Below are 15,933 nucleotides of genomic sequence, written 5' to 3' on the forward strand. Positions count from 1 at the left end.
TAAAAAATCAGCATTTTGTCTATTTTCTTACATTTTTAGTTCATTTTTCTAACTTTTTTTAGATATAAACACAGCCACCATGAATACGAATCTAACCATGCAAGAGTCATCCTGATCGGTTCAGCCGTTCGTGAGTTTTGTTGCCTCAAAGGAACTTCAAACTCATTTTTATATATATAGATTTAGCGTGTAATAGTGCCTTGAACTTTTCACATTTTTTCCTGCCGCACTCTGTATAACTGGCGTGAAGCCAAAAATTTGGTGCAGGGACGTGGTGATGATTTGAATGGGCGGTTGCATTAAGCTGAAAACAGTGATTATTTTGTTAGTGCAGGCGTGACATTCACATATAATTGAGTTCAGTGTTGTTTTAAATGGACGAAATGTCCCAAGTAACCACAGCGTTGAAGCCTTATTGCATGCAGATATACGGTGTATTTAGAGCAATCATTACTTTACATGCAAACTTAAGGTTGATTTAAAGTGGAAATGGGCAATTATGCGACTGCTTCAAGATTATACCAGTATAATCTTAACTTGATTCTATAATTGCCCACTTCCACTTTAAATTAACCTTAAGTTTGCATGTAAAGTAATGATTGCACTAAATACACCGTATATCTGCATGCAATAAGGCTTCAGCACTGTGGTTACTTGGGGTATGCATGCAAATTGTGCCTCTTGTAAATTCAATAAAGAACACTAAACGCATTGAGCAAATGTGTAAACGATCGTTTCTCAAATGCACGATAACTCGTACGACAAAGTTCGCTTCCGCACGTAGCAGATTGAAAGGCAGGCTGAAATTTCGTAAACGAGCCCGTTCGAGCCGGCTTCATGAACTAACGCTTTCTTCAGGGGGTTTGCAGAGATAGCAATTAAGAAAAAGTAATTTTACGGAATCGTATGGTGTGCTCGATTGGTAGCCGATTTGACCTTGGATTTGAAAGTTCGATAGCATCAGACTAGCATTTAATGACCTGAAGGCGCATATAGTGCTGAATTATTGCCGTTTTAGCTGCTTATTGGTTACCTGGGTGTGATTACTGGCCATGTTACTGGTAGTTATTTGCTCGGCAGTTTTTTTTTCTTTTTAGGTTCGAGGCTCATATAATTAGGGTGGTCCAACTTTATATGAAAAAAAAAACTAAGACTTGAAAATGCTCATGGGATTCCTTCAGAATTTGTTCCTTTTGTCACCCATAAGTTCCAATAAAGATTTGTTTCAATTCTATCAAGTCTAAGCACTTTTTTATGAAACACCCAGCAATTTGTGCTAATAGGGCACAAAGCTGTACCGGATTCTAGCAAAAAATTGCTTAAAAATCAACTATTCGTTTTGCTGGTTTTTGCTTTGCTGGATGCGTTTAGTGTGTAAGTTTCATGTTCAAAAGTTGAGCACTCAAGTAAATTTACTATTTTTTGTAAATTTTAAATTACAAACTGATCAAGTATTTATTTATTTATTTGACTATGTCTTCAGCAGTAGCTGTACAGACTGAGTAATTATCCTATTACCTAATACTAGCTTTTAATCTATTTCTACTTATTACAAAATCAAACGATTCAACAGTGTTCAACAATTTAAAACATTTCTCTAAAGGATTGTTCTGACCAAAGAGCGTCCGATGTCCAGGGATCCAAAACGACAACCTTTGACGAGTACGGCGTACAGGTACTAAGAAGTTAGCTTGTTCCAGTAGCGAAGGGCAGTCGATCCGGTTTGTAACAATATCGTAAGCAAACATTCTCTGCAGGAATACTCGTCGATCTTTGAGGGATTCAAGTTTGATCAGTTGGCGCCGCTGCTTTTTTTTAGTATGAGGAAAAACGTTACTTTTCCTTACGGAATAATGGAACGGACTATTATTCTGCGCAGAAAAAACTACAGCTCTTTTAGATTTACAAGGGAGCCGTAACTTTTTTTCTTACTTGCCTGCTCAAGTAATTTTGAAGCGAAACCACTATTTGGCCTTTACCTGCCCTATCTTTTTGCACAGTAATAGAAACTAGCCATATGGGAAAAAACGATCAAATGTATGCAGAAAAAAAAAGTTTTAAATGTTTGGACCTAGGAGATGCTGTAATTGACCCTACCATTTTTTATTTGAAGGTAGGTAAATATATGCCAAACATCTTTATTGAATACCGTAAAGTGACCCGACGTATGCGAAAAAAGGTATACCATTAACAAAGTGTGGCGAAATATAGAGATATCCTAATTGTTGATATTACTTTGCATGCGTAGGTAAACAATAAGAGTTTTTAGCCTATGGTGCCAAAGCTCTCGAGCGGATCCACCTTTCCTCGAAAACTGTACCTAGTATATAAATAATCACCATTGCAGTACAGAACAAACGAAAACATCATATCAAACCAACAAAAATAACTTACTCACTAAACTCACCGTGAGTAAAATGAGTAACTCACGCGTGAGTAATGACGTCATACTCTCGCGTGAGTATTACTCACAAGTGAGTAATACTCACGCGAGAGTATGACGTCATTACTCACGCGTGAGTATACTCATACGCGAGTAACTCACAGCGTGAGCATTACTCGCAAATGAGTAAGGTGAGTGAGTATTTTTTACTCGTGAGCATGAGTTTCGCAACACTGCCAGCAGCTTGCTCGGAAGCAGGCATCTTGCCTTTCGAGTTCAAACTAGTCCTCACCATTTGCAGCCGCGCGATCAGTTTCCTGGAGCGTACCAAAAATAGCAGGACCGTTGGCTTCCTTTCTAATCAAGCCAATCGTGTCCTGGAAACCCTGGGCAATTACCGGCTCCCCCCGGTGGCTGCGCTCCACCGCATCGGGCCAAGAAGCTGGTTAGCGAAAAATCCCATCGTCAACAATTGCATAAAAATTAAATTTGGAAAAAATGCTAACCCCGGCCAAGTGCAGGCCCATTTCAAGGAGCGAATCAACAGGAAGTACTCCCTTGCGGATATAAGATTCACAGACGGATCTAAAAGAAATAATATGGTGGACGCTGGCATTTTTGGAAATGAGATCAGTGAATCCCACAAACTGCCGAACATATGTTCCGTCTTTTCGGCGGAAGCAGCAGCGATTTTCAGAGCGGTGTCTCTACCGAGCGCTGCCCCAATTCTGGTGGTTACCGATTCAGCGAGTGCGTTGCAGGCCATCGAATCTACAACAAATAGACACCCGTTTATACAATGGATACAACGCGCACTGGAAGAAGGGAACAAAGATGTTTCCTTCATCTGGGTACCTGGTCATTGCGGCATACAGGGTAACGAAAAGGCGGACACATTGGCAAACCTCGGCCGGCACAGTCGCCTGTTGACACCAAAATCACCAGCTGATGACGTACGACTATGGATCAAGAACATTGTCTGGGATTCCTGGTCCCAGCGCTGGCATCGAGACCGAATAAGTTTTGCTAGAAAAATTAAACCAACCGTTGAGCGATGGCCAGATCTAATATCCCGAAGAGAACAGGTAGTCCTCTCTCGGCTACGTACGGGTCATACCAGAGTTTCACACAATATGGGAGATACAAGGGGCGGATTCAGAACATCTTGCGATAGTTGTAACACCCATAACTCTGTTGAACACTTCGTGGCAAACTGCCCAACTCTGCAACACCTCCGAATCAAGTATAATATTACGTGTATCCAGGAAGCACTCGGCCACGACAAAGTTAGACAAACCGCTCTACTAAGTTTTCTGAGAGATGCCAAGCTATACGACGCTATATAGCCGGAATCACAACGAACAAATCCCAAGAAGACCCCAGCAAGCACATGGACAAGATATGGACACCGGAATTCAAATGGAGTTTGTTCAAAATTTAAAAATGATAATATGAATGTTTTTTACCTTAAAAGAGCCCCATCTGGACTCTTAATTCATTTGATCTGAGATCGTAAAAATAATGAATTGTAATTATATTATCGAATTGCCAGTCCCTTTCCCCCTGGTTTTTCAACCAGTTTCCCATCCCAAAAATACCCACTGCTCTCACTATTATGAGATGAACCAGCCTAGGGCTGAAAATCTCAAAAATAAAGACAAAAAAAAAATGTAAAAATGTTTCATAACAAATCCGGGAATCAAAACAAAAACAAAAATAGAGTTGCCAAATTTCAATGAGCACCCTACACCACGGGTGACCAGTTAGTCGAAATAAAAGTTTACCCCGGACCCCGGTTATTCGACAACAGTCGGTGTTCGGATAGATACCACGTTCCTGAAGCAGCGTTTTTCACAGCAGCTCAAACTGAAATATTTTTATTTTAAGTTACTTAAAGCTATACACAATCTTCAACCATATGCTAATTACTTACAAGAAATGGTAAACTTTCCCTCCTACACACTACATTGGCTCGTATTTTACGACTCGAACGCCAACCACCCGTTGTATCGGATATGCCGTTTTGCGGTGTCTCAACAGTCGGTGTCGTATTAGTAGGGTAATACGGTATGGTGAGATGATCAGTTCTCCATTTTTGCAATGAAATGGCGAAAACAATTGTTTGACTAATTTTATGTTGTTTGAGCATAAGTTTGGGTAACTGTGTTGTTGTATTATTTTTTTCCTGCAATTTCAACAACACTGTTACACAAACTTTTGTTCTAACAACATCAAATTAGCCAAGAAATCATATAATCCACGCTGTTTGCACCATTTCATTGCAGAAATGGAGAACTGATCATCTCACCATACAAAAATCCAGCTCACTACATACTTTCAATTTAGTACTACATTGATTGCGTCCTATTCCTCAAGGACCAATACAAGGAAGATTTTTTTCAAATGAACATTTCAGCAATTTATGAAACGATCCCTGTATGAAATTCTCCAGGAAATTATCTGAAGGTTTCTACAAGATAATCTTTAAGAAGTTTTACATATTATCCTTCAGAAATTCCTGTAAGCATTCTTTCAGACATTTTTCCAAGTATTTATTTATAAAATTCTTCAACTATACCTCCTGGATTTTTTTTTTCATAGATTTTATCCATTTAAAATTTATCTTATAATATAATTCATTCTGACAAGGGTAACGCCAAGAAATCTTTGAAGATTTCTCTGCAAGTCCTTACAATAGATCCTGCAAGAATTCATTGGGGGTATTTCACCAGACTCGTCCAGCAACTCCTCCAAGAAATACTTCACGCATTCTCATTTTTTTTTTTCAGCGAATTTTTCAGACATTCTTCAGAGATCCCTCCTGAAATTTCTCCTAGGAATTCTTCAGGATTCTATCCAAGGATTCCTCCGAGCTAAAATCTACGGAATTCATTAAATTATTCTTCCAAACACTCTTCGATTATTTGTTAAAGGATTCCCGCAGAAATGTTTCCAAGGATTTCTGCAGACGTTCCTCCAATGATAACTACAGGAAGTCTGAAATTTATTCCTACATGAATTTCACCTGAAATCCCTCCTGCATTTTTTTCGCGAATTCCAGCAGAAATATTTCTAAGAATTCCTTTAGGAATCAGTCCATTAATTCCTTGAGAACTCATCCAAACTCATCCAGAAATATCACCAGAAATTCCTTCACGATGTCTACTAGAAATTCTACAAGGAAATTCATTAGGAATTCCAACAAGAAACTTATGTAGAGGACTCAATATTTTTCAGTACTTTACAGAAAGATACAAAGCAGGAGAAAAGGTACGGGCCAGGTATTTTTGAACTCGTTTGTTTTGTTAAAAAAACTTAGATTCTGGAGCGAAGAAGCTCAAAAGTAGTATATTTTAGCTTGTTTTTGTCAATCATCTTTAAAAACTGCGTGATTAATTAACATTCTTTGTTAAGCAAAGTTGTGCTCCCTGTTCCGCTCTACAATTTGTTTTTTTTTTAACACCTTAGCTACCTCTAGCTCTTATCGTTTTCTTGAAATTTAGATTTAAACAACATATTTTGGATAATAAATTGGCAACCGCAAATGTGTGCTGTGTTGTTGTTAACTCAATCGGACGTGATTCTGTATCGCTCATCGTTTACGTTAATTTTCCGTTGAAACTGGCCTCGAAAATCTCGAATGACACTTGTGTAGTACGATCGTCTATATTTTGTACGTTTCTGCGATATTAATCTTTCATTGCGTTTACCGTTGTGACGAAAAATTGCAATTATATTGATCATCAAAACTCGCCATGGAGTGCAAAAAGTGCCTTCTTCCAGTGATTACAAAAGATCAACCGTATGTATACTGTAATGCATTGTGCGCCGCAGTTCACCATGCCGCTTGTGTTGGATTGAATACTGCCGAGCTTGCTGCCGTATCACCGCCGCACAAGAATAGTTGTTGGATGTGCGACGAGTGTTTAGTTGAATTTGTACAATGGAGGAAAGAACGAAATGAGAAAATGAATGAGCCGATCGCCGAAACTGCTCCAGAGAACAATGAGCCTAAATGCGTACTACAACGTGACGTTGATGAGCTGAAAGCTAAAGTAGATTCAATACTGTCGGTGATTACGTCGCATGAGAATAATCACACGGATGCCTGGATACGACACTCAACACCGAAATCATCGCGACCAATGGAATGTGGATCGACTGAAGTGACAAATGCATCCGAAACTGCGAGTCGGTTACCTGATTCGATGTGTGAGAACGAGAACTTCGACTTGTTGCTAACGAATATCGATGGAAGCGTTTCGGAAGAAGATGTTCAACTCATGGTTTGTCGCTGCTTGGGCACACGTGATAATGAGTGCATTAATGTTAGGAAATTAGTTCCGCGATGGGTTGACTGCAGTGCATTCGACTATATCTCCTTCAAAATAGTTTTAAACCGTAAATGGAAGTCTGTCGCGATGATGTCATCTACTTGGCCTAAAAACATTAGATTTCGAGAGTTCAAAAAAGCGAGATTCCCATGGAAACCCGATATTTTGTAATTAGTTCCAGTATTGTAAATAATGTGATTTGATGGAAAATGTTTTTTTTTTTTGTATTGATGTTTTTTTATTACTGTTTTAAGTCATTTGTTCACGGCGTGCATATGGTGAAGGTTTATCACAAAAAATTAGGCATCGCCAAATCCGCCGTTTTTCGAAAATATGGACTTCTAGCTTTCATTTAACGTGTTCCCCAAAAAAATCCACCGAGGGATCCCGAACAACTTTTTCAGAATACTGTTTTTCCCCATACAAAATGCACGGTTCCAAATTAATCCCTATTTCTACTTAACAAACATACCCAATTTTTGTATGAAAAAGTTCCCCCGATGGAATATTTCGATGTTGGGCTTGAATGAAAGCTGGTAGCGTCAACTTTCACGTAGCGTAAAAATTAGCGATGCCCATTTTTTTGTAATAAATTTGTTCTACCAGACACACCGTGGTTGTAAATAGGAAAATGATACTTGTTGTGTGAATTTGTACGATATTTGTAGTTAACGGGTCGCATCTTCTTTGAGTTTGTTCTGGAAGTTGTCGAGATTGTTAAATGTTTTTGTACCTTAGATTTAAGTCACATCATTGGGGCATAAATAAGCCTGTTGGTGTTAATAAACAAATAAACGTATCACAAATGTCGCAGGTAAAGGTTCATTTTTGCGCACTGTGCCAATCGTGTTCTCATCTCGCGCACGGCCGCCTGCCGAACAAGAGCAGCAAACACAAAACGGCTAGAGAAAAACGATGAAACAATGGCTTGGTTGGTCCGGGTGGTTCGATTTCGGGGTGATTTTTTTTCAAGTTTCCAGACAATTGTGTCCGACCCGTATCAGTTCCTAATTTAAAATGCAATGGATTGTTAAATTGCAGAAAAGCGCCACGCAAATTATGTTTAGAGCGTAGGTAGCATCGTTAAACATGTATTGTAAACGTGTTCCTCAGGTAAGTACTTACAGGTCGCTATGTTGACTCATCTTTCCATTAGATAGCTTCTGATAAGAATCACTCAAATAAACTGACACTGACTCTTATTCTAGTACACGATCTATTTTATTCGGAACACCAAAATGTAACTGATCTGCTCAACTCACTACCATCGTTCTGACCATACGATAAATGAATGAACTCCACTAGACAGAATAATTCTACACTAGACTACAAAAAATATGAACTCCCACACCGACCGGGTATTTCCAATTCGCAATCCCTCAGACGGACGATGCTCAACGCAGTCGCGGTTTTTAACGACACAAATAAAGACGAAAGAGCTTTGTTTCCGGCATCCCTGAGGCAGTCAAGATCTGAACCGATTTGCTTGCTTTTTTTGCTCACTTTGCGAACTTTTAGCAGATTACTACTTTGGAACAAAGACAAACTACATTCTGGTAGAACTTGATGTTTTTTGCATGTTTTGTGACACTTTCCTGTTTGGAAGATTGCAAAAAGAATGCATTCTATTTGAATTCTGCAATTAAGCTTGAAATACCTAATTCTAATTGGTAGACACAGTTCATCGTCCATAAGCAAAGAAACAGCATAAAAATAGGATGACGAAAAGAGAAACAAACGCAAAAGAATAATAATTCTATCGGCGAAAGAAACCTTGAAATGATTTGCAAATTCAGCGCGTGTAAGGTTTTGTTTCCGTCTGCCTGCCTTGTGCACGAGTGCGACTGTCAATAACATACCTGGAATCGCCGTCGATTTGGCCTGGTTTATCCGTGTTCATAGAACTCCGATTACTCCGGTCACCGGCGGCGCCAATGCTGCTCCGATCGTATCACGGTGCCTCTATCCGAAACGACGACGACGGCGGACTCCGGACAGAATTCCTGCCTGCCTGTCTGCTTTGTTGACGCACGGGAGATGGAACTTTTCCGTCGTCGCCTTCTTCTGCTTGGTGGCAGTCGTCACCAAAGTTGCAATTGCAAAAATTCCACCCTTTTCCGTCACAATCCGCGTCGAAAATACCTGCAATCGCTAGAAAACCATCCGAGCCGAGGTTTACAGCTCGCCAAGGTGCGAGAAAATTACTTTTCGGCTGATAATCACGAAATTTCGGGAGGGATCGAACAAGAACTTTTTGGCAAAAAAATGATGAATGTTTGGGATCGAATCACAAAAGTGACAGTTCGACGATTTTCGGTTTTTACTTCAACCGGTTCATAACCGCTACGCAGGGTCAAACTTCGGGGGAAGCAAAGTCTTCCAACCGGTTCGAATGTGCACTGAGGGAAAAACAACGGTCAAGAAACGCTTTCAATAAATCCAAGGGGAATGACATATCCTTTTCTAACCGAAAAATCCGTATTATCCGTTTTTACACTGAAAGACGGCTTGCGGTTGAAATTAATATTCTGAGGGTTAATTAAAATACACAACGCCACTAAATTTGTGCAGATTGATTTTCGTTTCATTTCGTTTCGTTTCAACCGAGGTTTCAACATAATAATGTTGTCAATTTCTTGAATTTACCTTGGATTTTGCTTTGGCTGATCAAGCCATGTGGGAAATTACACTGTAAAAAATGCTTTGACATCCATGTGCACAACAGAACATGTGCTCGATGAACAAATTGAGATTTGAATTATGAAAAGAAATCCACGTACCTACTCCGGTGAGACTCGAACTCAGCGAACTCACGACTCCCAATTGGGTTTTTAAATTAAGAAAAATGTATTGATTTTTCGATTTCATACGAAAGAGCATCTTTTTCTGAGCCACAAGTTTGTATGGGAGCAATTTGTCGAATCACCCCTCGTCGCAGTTTGTACTGGGCGGAGCTGTCAAACAGTTGCCCACAGGGATGGCATTCACCATTTGCAAAGAGTTACATTCAGGGATGGCATTCACCATTTGCAAAGAGTTACATTCACTTGCTACTATCTCAGTTCAGAAGCATGCTATCGAAAAACAATGTATGGATGAATTTAACCTTGTAATTTTATCTGAAAGTTTGCCAAATAACATTGGGGTCGCAAACGTATACCAAAGTCGTGAGCGAGCTGTGAAAGCAACTCTCCACGCCGTGAATGTAAATTACATTCACGGCGTGGAGAGTTGCTTTCACAGCTCGCTCACGAGTTAAGCATGCGTGTGCGACCCTTATGATATTCGGCAAACTTTCAGATAAAACTATAAGGTAAAAGTCATCCATACATTGTTTTTTGATAGCATGCTTATGAACTGAGATAGTAGCAAGTGAATGTAACTCTTTGCAAATGGTGAATGCCATCCCTGGTTGCCCAGCTGTCAAAAGGTGATTTCAAAAAATCTCTTTGAAATTGATGTTAGGTACCAAAATATGGTTCTAAAAATCTGAAAAAAATCATAGTGGCTCAGAAAAAGGTGCTCTTTCGTACACACTTAATTTGGAATACCTAGAGACTGTATATATAGAGACACGCAAAGACGACTTCTTTTGATTGTTGTTGTTCTTCTTCGCCAGACTTTGTTTTCATAATTTTGCTGGCGTGCTCGATAGGTAGCCGATTTAACAGTTCGATAGGTAGATTTGGTTTCACTCTTTGTGGGACTGTGTTATAAATAAACAGACTGTAGGAATACCGTGTTCGGTAAATTTTTGACGAAAATAGAACAGCCGAATACAGCTATACTGCATTGTTAACCTTTTGCACCCGGTTTTGACAGTTGGTGTACTGAGCCTCAGTAAAATCGATTACCGAAGCTACCGAAATAGTTCTGCTGTTCTATTTTCGTCAAAAAAGTGCTGAACAAGCAATTGGCTTCTTTAGCGTTGTTGAGCTAATTCCATATTCTGAATCTGCATGCAAAACTGAGCCGAAATCCAAATTTTCATGAATTTTGGTGCCCGGGAACCTATTTAAAAATCAATTTGAAGTTTGTATGGGAGCGATTTATCGAATCACCCCTCGTCGCATTTTGTACTGGGTGGAGCTGTCAAACAGTTTCCCAGCTGTCAAAAGGTGATTTCAAAAAATCTCTTTAAAATTGATTTTAGGTACCAAAATAAAGTTCTAAAAATCTGAAAAAAATTAGGGTGGCTCAGAAAAAGGTGCTCTTTCGTATAAAATCAAAAAATCGATACATTTTTCTTAATTTAAAAACCCAATTCAGGATTGAGTGTGTACACAGCAAAAAATAATGTAAAACGCATCGATGTAATTGATGCGATGTATCAAAAAACCTATGTAACCACGATTTTCAGATGTAATATCACACCATTTTGATGCTTTAGTACATCTACCTTGAAATTACACAAACAAGAAACCAAAATTTATTATTAAGTCTAATCTGTGTAATATTGACATCGAAAAAATGTGAATATTACACAGAAACAGCTGCAACCAAGTGGTTATGTCGAAGTTGTGTACAATTACACAAATGCAACGCCATATCGCATTCTTTTGCGATGCAAAACTAAATCGCGCAGCACTGCTTTGTCTTTGCGGGTGCTGGCCTGGCCTGGCCGACCGAGCAAGCTGCCATATTTGTTTCGGTGCGTTCAAAAACAAGGCGGAAAATTGAAGATTTTTTGTTTTATTTGTTTTATGCAGGTAATTTGAGCAATTTATTGTTTTTTTATTAAATTGTTTAATATTTTCAGCTACATTTTACATGTTTCAGCTAAAATTTCAGTCAACGGAAGCCATCAAGGGAGCTATCAACCACAGTACAGATGGGAATCGATTGCATTTTGCATAGCTCGATGTCCAGGAAGAAACGCCACCGAAAAAGGCTCGCAGGTAAGAAATGGAACCAAGAATGAAACTCTCCGGCACGCCCCGGCTAATGCGTAACGATTTCAGGTCCGCAGTTGCGTCGGATGTCGTCCTGTTGAGGTGGCCGGCCGCCGAATTCACATTAGCGATCATCGATGCCACAATGAATTTGCTGCCAACGATCGTGCATCATTCTTACCTCAACCCGATGCATCCAGAAATGCATGGATATGATGACACCCTCGCAGCAACCTGATGGGCGATGTAGTAGTCCCTCCGATACTCTTTTATTTACTTCCACCTGGTTCCGGGTCGAATATGGAGCACAATATACGCTTCTACAGGCTCTCGGTCCCTCGTGGAACTGCTCAGCAGAACTTGCATCGATAGAATAAGGTAGTGAAAAGTAGCACCTTGCAGAAAATCGGATCGCTTCTATTCCGGAATCGGCAGCGTTCTAGCTGGCTGCGAAAAACTTTATACCGCGAGGTGGTTACACAGCAGGAATTATATGTTATTCCCCGGATGCGGATTATTTCCTGGAGCTGTGCATATTATCAGTGGAAGTGAAGCATCAAAAAGAGGTAATTTAATTGCACTCATTTAGACCAAGCCCACTCATGGGCTCAATCAAGCGTTTTAACGTTAAGTAGAGCCCCGAACAAAGAAGCGAACCGCACCGGTCGCTGCTAAGTAGGGCTCGAAAGCGAAAAGTTTACGTACGGTTCGTAGCAGGGCTTAGAATATAGAGACACGCAAAGTACGGTCTCTATCCGTAGGCTCGTGCGCTCTCTCGCGTTTAGCTCTCTGGGTAGCGTAAAGACGAAAGAACATGAAGTATGGATTTGTTGCCAGGTATATATAATAGTTTCTAGAGAATGATTTTCTTGTTTTGTGTAGATAAGAATTTATTTTAGTTTGCATCAAATATTTAAAATTTTTATTTTTACTTGCTTTGAAATTTTCAACCAACCAACATCATAGATCGTTACACGAATAACACAACAAATCGTCTTACATACAATTGTGATAGAGTGACAATACAAACGCAGAAAAATAATAGGTTTAAATTGACAAGCTTTGCTTAAGTATGTTATGAATAAAGTTTTCCCTTCTTCGCCAATTTTATTATCATGCATAACGAAAATGTATTGATTTTCTTATAAAAATAGCGATTGTTCATAATCACACCTTTAGTTTTTGATTCGGCCGATCGTTTCGAAACTAATATTTGAAGAAATGTATAGTGATTCAGTGAGTTTTGCTATTTTAACACGTACATGTTTGAGCCGGGGTTTCTACGCAGCAAGTAAAGTTTGGTTTCGCACATTTAGAAAAATGTCCAAATAAATAACTCGCGAAGTTCGTTCCGACAAGTTCCAAAATTATCGTTATCCGTCGCAGATTCCGGTGAGAAGATGTGCGTATTTTCTAACCCGGAAAGATACCATTTGACGGTAATAAGTGACCACAAGGTTTTCTTTCTTCACTTTCCGGGCTGAGATCCCCCGCTTTGAAAGAGCTGTGCCTCGCCTTTCGTTTTGTCGTGAATATTTAGAAAAAGGCAAAGGAGTTTTGGTTTGATTGCTGTTTTTGAAAATGGTGGTCATCAGTGGGTGGTTTATTATATATAAATTTAAAAATATAAATTAAATAAACGAGACATTAGGAAGAAAGTGTGCGAAATGGGTAACTTCACCCTTGTAGAAACAATAAGGCAAAGCAGAAAAAAAAATCTGCGAAGACCCCATGCGAATAACACCGATCATACAGAATAGGAGGTTCGACATTAGATCTATAAAAACAACCCAACAATTGGGGAGATCTTTCCAATATTACACATTTATTCACAGCTTTTTTATCCACATTTTCAAATTTTTCAAACATATTCATCAACATGTTATCTGGATCGTTTGGTACAATATGTCCACGCATCCTTCCTCCCCTGTAAATTCGAGAAGTACCTTGCCGAAAGAAAATATTCTGTACTCCAAGTATTTCGAAGAATCATCTTTGCGCGTAAATACAACGCAGTAGACCTGGCCGCTTTGATGCATGTGTCATATCTATGATATGCTGCAAGTCTGCAAGCATCAATATTGACAAGAAAAGTAACACGATTGCTTTCCAGGGTGATTCCAGGGTGATTCCGTACTGGCTGCGTAAATATGTATAAGACTAGATAAGAGTAGTTAAGATTTTTCAAAGATGCTTTGACTGTACCTAACTCAATTCAGATATCATAGAAACACTTCAGTATTTTTTTTTGTAAAAACAAACTTTAATCATACCGATAATAATCTAAAAAAATGTAGTCGAGCTGCCAAGTTTCATCAATTAAAATAGGCGGTGTGCAGGACTGCCATATTGTAGGTTCCTCGTTATAGAAAAAGCAAGGTGTTCGTGTTGGATGTTAAAATACATCAATTGTTGTATGAAGTGCCAAAAAGGAGAGTGGGCTCATTATGTACTTTGACAAATACGCAGTCTACTTCAAGCGCATAGAATCTGATTACAAAATATTCATATACCAGCATCCAAAGGATCGCAATATATATTAAGATTTCCGATTGATGCTTTGTAACTAAAAGGTTGTGACTGAGTATAGAATAAGCTGAAGTTAAAATACACGTTAATGAAAAAAGGTTGCGCAAACTTATCGCAGACTGTTAGAAGACAGCTTCTACTATGACCAGGATTCAAAAATCTTGACCTACGCGAAGTTGTAAAGGAGACAACTACGTTATAAATGTGTTGGAAATGCAAGGGGTGTAATTATTCAATAAACCTAATTATTAAAAAATGCTCAAAATCTCAAATTCAGATAAATTTCTTGCGAGAAAGGCAACATAGATATCGAAGAGATGGATATTATTTTAGATAAAAATTCAACCTACAAGTCATACAGTAAGCAACAAACACATAATTTAAAAAAAAAGAATGCTTGAATTTTGAGATTAAATACAATCATACATTATTGAGAAAATAATATGTATCTTTAAACGCACCAAAACTGGTACAAATCTCCAAGGGAATTATTTATTTGAGTTCAATTTTTACTAACTGTTTTCAGTCTTATCCAAACCCCCTTCTTTCAAAATATGAGCACAGATTATTATACTGAATAAGATTTGCAATAACACCATAGAAATACACAAAATATTGCGATGATTTACAGAAGTGCAAAAAACCGATGGTACGGATAGAATAGAGACCACCGGTGCGCAAAGGCGACCAATCATTATTTTACTCACATGGAAACGAACGACCGGTGCGAAAATGGGTGGATAACGAAATTAAAAATCGTTAACGACGTGATGTTGCGTGTGTAGTATGAAGCCCACGAGTGGGCTTGGTCTTAGTCGTTAGTTGAATGTAGCATTTTTTTAATCATGATCATGAGTTCCATGAAAATTCCTATAGAGGATCACCAATAATTCAGAATTCCTCTGGAATTCCCATGAAAATGTATTAGAGATTTCTCTCGGAATTTCTTCACAGTTATTCCGAAAATCTCCTGTTGTACTACCCCGAATCCTTAAGTATTTATGAAAAACCCCTCCAGGATATCCATAGTATATCTATTTTCCTAGAATTCTCCTAGGAGTTCCACGAAAATTTCTGCCTAAGTTACTCGAGAATTCCTCTAGAATTTTCCCAGGTATTCCTCCAGAAGTTCCCTCAGGAGTTCCCTGGGTTTTCATCAATGAGTTCCTCGGAACTTCTTCCAGGAGTTCCTCGGAAATCATTACAGGAGTTTATTGAGAGTTTCTCCAGGAGTTCCTCGAAATTCCTCGCGAATTCCTCCATTCATCGAAAATTCCTGCTGGAGTTCCCCGGGGATTCATCCACTAGTCCTCCGGAAGTTCCACGGCAATATCTTCAGAAATACCTCTAAAATTCCTCCATGAACTCCCCGGAAATATCTGCAGGCGTTCCTCTGAAATCCCTACTGCAGTTCCTCTGGGATTCCTTTAGGAGCTCATCGGGAATTCATCCAGGAGTTCCTCCGGAATTCAGGTGTTCCTCAGAATTTCTTCCAGCAGTTCCAAGTTGCTCCAGGAGCTCCTCGTAAATTCTTCCTGGAGTTCTCCGGAATTGCTGCAGGATTTCTTCGGGAATATCTCCAGTAATTTCTCGGGAGTTCCTCCTGCAGTTCCTCGAAAATTCCTCTGAAAGTTCCTCAAGAATTTCCTTGAGGATTTATCCTGGAATTCCTCGGAAATTTCCCCAGAAGATTCTCGGAAATTCCTCCAGGAGTTACTCGGGAACTCCTCGAGAATTACTCCTCAGAAATATCTGCAGAGTTTTTTGGGAAGATCTCCAGAAAATCCTCAGGAAT

The 15,933-nt window shown here is 39.2% G+C and overlaps 2 protein-coding genes and 1 long non-coding RNA gene across 3 annotated transcripts in view; 2 read left to right on the forward strand and 1 right to left on the reverse strand.

Annotated features, from left to right (window-relative positions):
- Window positions 1–9,020, reverse strand: part of LOC109418829 (ubiquitin-protein ligase E3A) — a 30,315-nt gene extending 21,295 nt beyond the window's left edge. Inside the window, exon 1 of the mRNA XM_019693064.3 lies at window positions 8,577–9,020. Within this exon, the coding sequence (XP_019548609.3) occupies window positions 8,577–8,617 (41 nt within the window). The 5' untranslated portion in view covers window positions 8,618–9,020. The remainder of the gene's footprint in view (window positions 1–8,576) is intronic.
- Window positions 4,647–7,836, forward strand: LOC115259921 (uncharacterized). The gene has a single exon (XM_029860716.2). The coding sequence runs from the start codon at window positions 6,139–6,141 to the stop codon at window positions 6,886–6,888; it is 750 nt and encodes a 249-aa protein (XP_029716576.2). The 5' UTR covers window positions 4,647–6,138; the 3' UTR covers window positions 6,889–7,836.
- A 1,983-nt stretch (window positions 9,021–11,003) lies between the features above and the next one.
- Window positions 11,004–11,985, forward strand: LOC134291269 (uncharacterized). The gene is made up of 2 exons (XR_009999006.1): window positions 11,004–11,615; window positions 11,679–11,985. It is a non-coding gene; the product is annotated as an uncharacterized LOC134291269 (long non-coding RNA).
- The last annotated feature ends 3,948 nt before the right edge of the window (window positions 11,986–15,933 follow it).

Source organism: Aedes albopictus, chromosome 3, assembly GCF_035046485.1.
Source record: "Aedes albopictus strain Foshan chromosome 3, AalbF5, whole genome shotgun sequence".
Taxonomy (NCBI): Eukaryota; Metazoa; Arthropoda; class Insecta; order Diptera; family Culicidae; genus Aedes; species Aedes albopictus.

Excerpts from the sequence above, each read along its gene's own strand:
- LOC115259921 (XM_029860716.2), top strand. The coding sequence starts at position 6,139 with ATGGAGTGCAAAAAGTGCCTTCTTCCAGTGATTACAAAAGATCAACCG.